General features: G+C 43.7%; 1 protein-coding gene across 1 annotated transcript; it reads right to left on the bottom strand.

Moving 5' to 3' along the window:
- Positions 1 to 2,452: 2,452 nt before the first annotated feature.
- On the bottom strand, positions 2,453 to 5,422 carry LOC123123610 (huntingtin-interacting protein K). Its single transcript, XM_044544146.1, has 4 exons — positions 5,134 to 5,422; positions 4,041 to 4,096; positions 2,841 to 2,907; positions 2,453 to 2,749 (listed from the first exon to the last, which is right to left on the bottom strand). The coding sequence occupies exons 1-4, from the start codon at positions 5,314 to 5,316 to the stop codon at positions 2,669 to 2,671; spliced, it is 387 nt and encodes a 128-aa protein (XP_044400081.1). The 5' UTR covers positions 5,317 to 5,422; the 3' UTR covers positions 2,453 to 2,668.
- Between the last annotated feature and the right edge of the window lie 3,184 nt (positions 5,423 to 8,606).

Raw genomic sequence — 8,606 nt, forward strand, 5'->3', positions numbered from 1 at the left:
TACAAACGAACAACAGCAATGAACAGTGACAGAAGATTAAACCGTAGCATAAATTTTTAAACAAAATCCATAATGTTCAAAGGCTATAACTAACATCACCGTGACAGAAGATTGAAGATACCAACAAGCCTCCCATCACGCTCTTTGAAAGTTATCAGCACCAAGCTGTTTACTTCAATAGACGATGCCTGGAGAAAATCACCGAAACCTTCCTGTTTGAACACCATTCTATTACCCAAGCCAATGAAGTATGAGCAAGGAGTGCTCACATATATATCATCATAACCAGATTCCAAAGTAACTTCAAGAGTTAAAACGCCAGTCCTAGGAAAAGTCACAAACTCCTTCAAACTCCTCACAACAATACCAGGAGTAACCTGACAAAAAACATCAAGCTATCAGAAATAGAACAAAAAATTCAAAACTACAAATATAAGAGATAATAAAAATAAATAAATAAACAGAAACAAAGAAAAAACAGTGGAAAAAACTGACTATATGATGACCATTAACATTCATGGAATCAATCCTGTGAACAAAAGGACAACAGGGTATGTAGTCATCATCAAAGAGTTGACACCTCATGAAATACATCTGCTGATAATTAAGAAAAACACCACAGGTGTAATAACAACTCCCAACAAGTTCCATCTCGGAGTCGCTCAAACCATCAAGAGCTACAAAATATAATTACACAGGCTCAAGAGAACAGAAAAATCATCATGTACAATAAAACAAGCTAAAAACTTCCTTAAAAATAAACCTTGCCAACAGACGGTAAAGGAGACAACGCATCTCCACGACCAACACGATAAAAATCAATACCAATCCACGTTCCATAATGTTCAAGCCTAATGGTCATTATATCACGAGGACGAACACCATAATCACTGACCAATCATTCCCAGGAAGGACCATGGAATTTGCTCCTCACCCGACTATGACTAAACAGAAAACCATACAAATAACCCTCATTGCACTGAAAAGCAAGATCAGTATCTTCATCACCCCTCCTTATGGCTAAAGCCCTACACTCCTCGATGTAACGAGCAAGATGAGCTCTAACACGGCACGGAACATACTGCACAACAAATCAAAACAAGGATCATAATCAAAATCTAAACAGCATGGGCAGCACCAAAAGAAATAAGCGTGTGTGCCAAAATTTAACAATTATAAAATGATATTCTTACAACGCGCCTCCAACAACGCCGATCCAAGACCACACTGAACCCATCTACAGAAGAATCAACAGAAGAACACGGGCCACCAGGCATACGGCAAAAAGGACAAGCCATAACTGCAAGGAACACAATGGTTATCAAGAACTAATCCCACAAAACCCAGTTGAAACTTGACATTTGATAGTGTTGATAGTCCCCACCCGTAACTACCCCATAAATCTCCATATCCCGGAAATATAATGGGAACAAAAAGAGAAACGAAAAAGGGAAACAGGGAAACCACGAAGGCAACCGGTAGGGAACGACGATATCGCGAACGGGGAAGCGCGGTCGACGCTAAAGAAGGACCGCCGTAAGAGCAGGCAACAAGCGCGGCGGCCGCGACGGGGGCCGTCGTAACCACGCGACAAGAGCGGCAGCCGCGACGGGTGGAGACGACGACAAAGAAAGAACAGTGCGCGACGACGGTTCGCCCACACCAGAGAGAAACATATCTCAAAACAGATCAAAAGGTATTACAAAACATTAAAAGTACAAGGACTAAAGTGAAAAAAGGAAAAACCACAAAGGGAAACCGGAAATCACGGGAGACGCCGTGCGCGCGACAAGTGTTGCGCGCGGAGCGCCTCGGGAAAGTCTCACGAGCGCTCCGCGCGTGACGCTTGGCGCGCGGGAAACTATTTTACGACCGAACGCTCTAATCTACCACCAAACACCGTACGTGGCAACATAGTAGACGAGCTACCATCATAGTCAACAGTGGTAGCCCATTTGATCCGTCGACGTCGACAAAAGCAAAGCATGGCAGCCTACCTCCGACGGCATCGCGGTAGACTTCTGCAGGCCATCTCCAACGGAGCCGGCGGTAGAGTCTCAAGGCTACCCTGCAACGGCGTGATAAGCACGACCACGAGAAACATGCATCCTGTGTGCACGCCTGGTACCAAACTCTCTGACCATTGTTCTCGGGAAGATAGCGTCTGGATCTCCAAATAAACCAAGCAACTCATACGGGCTCATCAATTATGGAGTCAAACTGTCAGAGTGACTCGTGGAGGCATGATGACGTCGACGACGCTTTTCTCCTGGGCGACGTGTGTGCATTGTCAGGTAGTCCTGTATGCCTTGTTTTCACAGGCATGATGTGATGGTTTTCGCCCATTTTTTGTTAATTAACAGCACAATTCTCTTCAACCTTTTTTAATGAATCTGGCCCCAAGGGACCTCGTTTCAAAAAAAATAAAAAAAATACAGGCACATCAACTGTATGGATATAAAACACCATTCGGCATATATTTTTCAACTTTCTAACTTCTTTTTCAAGGGAACAGAAACCAGTCTGCAGCACCATGGAAATATAAGTTTTGCATGAGTGACAAAAACCACAGTTTCACTGTGATACAGGAAGACAAAGTACAGCCCATTCACATGGTTTGCAGATCAAACGAAATCACTTGCACGCAAGCAGGCGGCATGTGTCGAAATCAGCGAAGCAAGAACCGGACTGCGGCAACAGCGTCGCCCTTGTGCTCTCGGAGCGTCCTCTCTGCGATCTTCTTGTCCAGCTGCACATTCAGAGATGCTTTAGAAGAGGCATTATTTAGAGCATTAATAGGAAGGAAAAAAACAGCTGCAAGCCAAGGTTTCAGATGCCACCTCAAGCTCGTTGGCGATGATTTCAACGTCGGTAGGGTTGATCTTGACAGCAGCTAATTCTTTCTCCCTGGTGAAAGAGCAAAAAGAAACACCCGTTATGTTATAACAATGCCATGAGCTGTGAACAACATTTTCAGGAGAACAAGACCAAACCCATTTATCTGAAAAATGAGGATACTAAGTACTCCCTCCGTCCCAAATTACTCGTAACAGAAATGGAAGTATCTAGACATATTTTTGGTTCTAGCTACAATCATTTCTATCCATTTCTGCGACAAGTAATTCGGGATGGAGTACTTCTCAAGGCCCTTTTCTTCGTTTCAAATTGGAGCTGATATGTCATGGAAATACTATGGGTAGTAGAGTTTAGTTTTTGCCCAAAGGTTGCCCTACCAAAAAGTTTGGTGTGCATACCCATGGGTTGGCCAAGATTGGCTAGAAAAAAAAGCTAGAATCGGCAAATGAGCAATGGCATGCCAAACAGTTAGCAACTATCCAAACATAGACCAATTTTTGTTATGGTAAAAAAAAACTGGTAAGGCACACTTTGGTAATGATAATCCAAACATACCATCAACCAGAAACATGGAATCCCCGACAAAGTAGATCATGGGATATTGCAAACTCGAGCGCAAAAATTACAAAGTACTCCCTCCGTCCACATATATAAGATTTTCTACTTTTTGTGAATCAGATGTACATAGACACATTTTAGTGTGTTTGTTCACTCATTTCAGTCCGTATGTAGTCCATATTGAAATATCAAAACATCTTATATTTGTGAACGGAGGGAGTACAAAGGATCTAAGTTCCACTGCCATCATGCTAGATTTTCTTTTCTTTTCTGTTCACTTATTTATCCTTTTTTTTTTCTTTCATCAAGTTGAAAACCTATGTGATGACAAGATATTGAGCAAAACTGCAGCCTGTCTGTGTCGCTGGTTTGTTCTCTTCTTCGTGAAATGCTAACCTATCTGTTAATAGACTTTATAAATGAAGCTAAAATTTGTAGCAGGGAAAGCTATTATTCAAACTGAACATCACATTTAAAATTTCCATGCGCAGTTGCTAGTAACCTCTGTCATTCACTAAAGAGATGGTAGTTGTACAGTCAGCAAAAAACTAAAAAAGAACAGTGCATTGATGTATTGCAAGTTTCTTGAGAACAAAATAATAGCCATGAATATTTTCCACACCAACCTTAGTCTCATGGCATTCCAGTCAGCCTCTTTAGATGAAGCAAGAGCTGCCATGGCCTGTCAAAGAATGAAAGATATATCAGCATCACCAAGGTACTCCCAAAAACACCTGAATTAAACACACACACTTCTCTACGAATCTACCTTCTACATCCTACTTCTAGATATCTAGTTTCCTGATATCCATGTTTTAGCACGGAGTTACTATACCAAGGGCTCATTCAACTGCTAGTAGGTGAGTCATTTATATAGCCCTTCAAAATCATTTGATTAAAACACTTATTGATCAGACTCGAAGTTGAACTGTATATCTGCCCAAGCGGCACTTTTCAGAGGCCATACTGATAACTTAATAAATAATTTTCCAAAATTGTAGAAAAGGTGGGTGCCGAAAAACACAATTTCAAAACTGCAAGCTATTCATATGACATCGAAATAAAGGAAATACTGCTCAGGTCACCGGACCTCCGGATAATATTGCAGTTAAGCAGTGAAAACTTGCAATTGATTAGCAACACATCTAATAAAATGTTATTGTCTATAAGAGACACACACACAAGCAGAAGTACAGGGATTATATGGTGGGTGGACAGATTATGAGGAGCTGCTACCAAATGTAGGTTGTGTGTACTGCATTCCACCGTCTGATGTCTTGATTACGGAATGCAGATACTGTATCCAACAAAAGCGTTCACTGTTTGAACTTTACACCCAACAGACATGGAACGTACAGTATGCTCAACCAATAACTAATGGGCCAGGAATCTGATAACAGTTGAAATGATTCTGACTGGAAACAACAAAGGGGGTAACACCAGTATAAGCACGCATCCAGGAACAGGCTAGTCATGTATGGAGGATTAAGCTGGAGCATGTCATCCCCACAAAGCAAAGCAGGGGAGGCAAAATAATAATTCGTGACACCGTGCATCCACGCTCCAACAATGTCGACCAGATCCTCCAGCTCGTCGCTCCGATTGGTTACCAACGGGCAAGCGGATCACGAATCTACACCTAATCCTCACTAAATAGGCGACGGAATCCGTGAATCCTCGCTCGCGGGAGCGCGAGGGTGGGGTTCGAGCAGGACTTACGGATTGGACGCGGGAGGAGTCGAGCTGGCGATCCTCGACGTGGTCGGTGAGCTTGTCGAGGGCCTTGCTCTGCTGCTGCAGGTCCTTGGAGTCGGACTCCGCCGCGGCGGCAGCGGGGCCGCCCTCCGCCGCCACAGCTGCAGCCGCCGCCGCCGCCGCCGTCTCGTCGACCGCCGCACCCATCGCCTCTCTCCGCCCCGCGCTGTCTAAAACCCTAGCTAGAAAAATTCCCCTTCTCGCTGTCGTGTGTGGTGGGACTGCAGAGAGGGTCTGGGTGCGAAGGGGCTAGGAGGTTTTGTTGTCCGCTGATACGGCTTTGAGATTCGTGCAAGACAGGTCATAGCCAGTTCATTCTTTATTTTTTTTGTGGATGGGGAGTTTGGAACAATTGATTTTTTCCGAAAAGGAAATACTTTTTTTTAACATCAGTACAGACGCAAGCGCTCATACATACGCGCATACACTCACCCCTATGAATGCACACACGCACACCCTACCCCTATGAGCACCTCCGGAAGACTAAGCCGGCATGTCATCTTGAAATTTACGAAGTCATCGTAGGCGCCTCGTCGTCGACGGGAACGTCTCCTCCCACTGAAAGCACATCGTCGAAAATCCTGAAAAAATCCAGGAATAATGCGAGCACCAGGACTTGAACCCTGATGGGTTAGGATACCACTGTCCCTCTAACCATCCAACCACAGGTTGGTTCGCCCGAAAAGGGAATATTGTAAGGAACGAAAAAGGGTTCAATTTGGAGGAGAATCTGCTCGTGACATTTTGGAGATGGAACCTTTTTTTGAGAATATGAGATGGATTTCACATGGCATGAAAGTTGTGTACATGTATTGGAGAACGGGATTGCTAAGTCTCAGTCGGCTGAGAGTTAACCAAGTCTAAGTCGATGCTATATTAGTAGGATTTTTCATGGAGATTCGTGTAAATTTTCCTTTCTAGATTTTATTGTTCAATTCTTATACGTTACACACTTGACTTAAGACTTTGGTTAAGTCTCAGTCGACAGAGAGCTAACCACACCCATTGGAGAAGTGTTTGTTGACATAATGGAACATCATTTTACAGCCATATTGATATTTGGCAAGCGTTCGCCAAGAGCCCAACCCTGACGAATGCCCCAGAACCGTCAGATCTAAATCTGGGTGGCAGTTTTTGAAACTGTCACGCTGACGTTCGCAATTGAGATGTCCCCTAGCGAATGTTCACTGGGATTGACGTCCTTCTACAATTTCTTTAGGAGTTATTCATAATATGTTATATATCTTTTCCCCTTGTGGAAACAAAATAAGCGTACGTATAAAAGTAAAAAAAACATGAGTATTATCGTGACATTATTCACTTATTTAAACTTTATTTATCGACAACATAATAGATAGTGATCTCTGATGTTTATATTTCACGTCCACGTGTCGTGAAAATATTTTAGACTTCGTTTGGGTCTTCAAGAAGCATTAACTCCTTATTAGGTATACTTATCAATCCTCTAAAAAAAGGTATGAATTATAAAAAATACTTATTATTAGGTATGGATATAAAGAGTTATGTAACAGTCGGTGCTACATAGTTTTTTGTTGTAATAAAAATAGCACCATCTAGAGAAAAAAAAAGAGGCGTGTCGACTTGAGTGTCTGACCCTAACTTTGGATCTGTTCCCCTAAAAATAACTTTGGATCTGTTGTTGGTGCAATTATTTTGCTATTTAAACACGAGCAGCACAACCATATACTCCCTCCGTCCCAAAAAACATGTCGCGGGCGTAATTCACCGGTAATTTTGCAAAAAAAAACCTCGTGGTTTCAAAAGCGATTCAAACAAGTCCCTCCGCCCCGTCTTCTTCCTCTGCCCGTCGCCTGCGCGTCGCCAGGGGCCGGCGCCGCCCAACTGCGTGATTCGCCAGGGGCCGGCGAGCCCAGCTGAGCTCCTCCTCCGTCGCCAAGTACCTGCTCTCGCCGCCTTCGCCAATTACCTCCTCTGCCGCCGCAGCCCAGACCTGCGCCACCGTGGTCTCCTCCCGCTGCCTGCGGGCTTCGCCGGAATCTCCTGCCACGTCTTCCTCGAGGCCGCGCGCTTCCCTCCTGGAGCCCCCGCGCATCCTCCTGGAGCCCCCGCGTGCGTCCTCCCTCGTGCTCCTGTGCATCCTCCTGGAGCTCCCGCGCGTGCGCCGCCGCGATCCCCTACTGGCATCGCTGGAGCTTGCCTCGACAATCTGGTGGACCAGGAGCTCGCCGGTGGAGATCTGCCTGTGCTGCTGCTGCTTCTCCCTCTCCCCTGCCCGTGCTGCTGCTCCTCCTCTGACCCTGCCCGTGCTGCTTCTCCTCTTCTGATCCTGCCCGTGCTGCTATTGCTGCTACTCCTCTGCACTCTGTAGAAGGTACAGTGCTTATTCATCAGAGTACTGTTGATTTACTGTTACTGATCAGAAAATTAAAGAGAGCATGATTAATTCAGAGATCAGATGATGCTAATTCAGATGATGCCAATTCATAGTGAAACTGTAAAATTCAGAGCATGCAAATTGTTGTAGCACTAGCAGCATTCATAAAACAGTCCAGGTTAAAACTTTGTAGCACTAGCAAATTCAGATGATGCCAATTCAGGTTTGTAGCACTAGCAGCATTCATAAATCAGTCCAGGTTAAAACTTTGTAGCACTAGCAAATTCAGATGATGTCAATTCAGGTACAGAAATTTTTATCCTCAGTATTTTTGGTAATTTCAGTTAACTGAATATTTCTATCCTCAGTATTTGCTTTGCACAAATGAGCTTTAAGTATAATCTATCTATTTTCCTTCTTGATTCAACATATGTAACATTATGCATCCTGATTGTATAAGCAAAATAGACTCCAAATCTGAAGAAAAATGATGTTGTTGATCTTAGAATACTCTTTTTGTGTGTGTATATTCTTGTTATGGTACCATGGTGTACTCATCTTTTGTCATTGATGGCAGGAACACATGAATATGGATTTGAACTTGATGCCTCAAGAGGAAGAATATGAAACCATTGATTTGAACTTGATGCCTCAAGAGGAAGACGATGAAGGTATTAATTTGAATTGGATCCCTGAAAAGGAGGAACCTCAAGTGGCAGAGAATGTGGCTATGGATTTGAACTTGATGCCTCAAGAGGAAGACGTTGAAGATATGAATTGGATGCCTCAAGAAGATGAAGGGAAAGAGGATGAAGCTCAAGAGGAAGAGGATGAAGTTATGAATTGGATACTTCAAGAGAAGAGAAGAGAATTGTCAGATAAGGAGAGGCATGGTGTTTACTTTGCCTTGCTGGTAATCGAGCTCAAAGATGGGTCTGTTCAACCAGACGACAAGCTGCTAGTCTCAAACCTGTTGGACATAAGTGTACGATCTGTTGAAAGAATCTGGGAAGAGGCTAAAAAGCAAATTGCCGATGGCAAAGAAGTAGATGTCTCAAGCAAGAAGCCAGGAAGATCAGGC

Source organism: Triticum aestivum, chromosome 5D (assembly GCF_018294505.1).
Source record: "Triticum aestivum cultivar Chinese Spring chromosome 5D, IWGSC CS RefSeq v2.1, whole genome shotgun sequence".
Taxonomy (NCBI): domain Eukaryota; kingdom Viridiplantae; phylum Streptophyta; class Magnoliopsida; order Poales; family Poaceae; genus Triticum; species Triticum aestivum.

Bases quoted from the DNA above. Each gene is read 5' to 3' on its own strand.
- LOC123123610 (XM_044544146.1), bottom strand. From the start codon at position 5,316: ATGGGTGCGGCGGTCGACGAGACGGCGGCGGCGGCGGCGGCTGCAGCT. The intron at 2,908-4,040 runs GTTGGTGTGGAA...CTCTTTCACCAG, and splicing joins TGGAATGCCATGAGACTAAG to GGAGAAAGAATTAGCTGCTG. The intron at 2,750-2,840 runs GTGGCATCTGAA...CTGAATGTGCAG, and splicing joins TCATCGCCAACGAGCTTGAG to CTGGACAAGAAGATCGCAGA.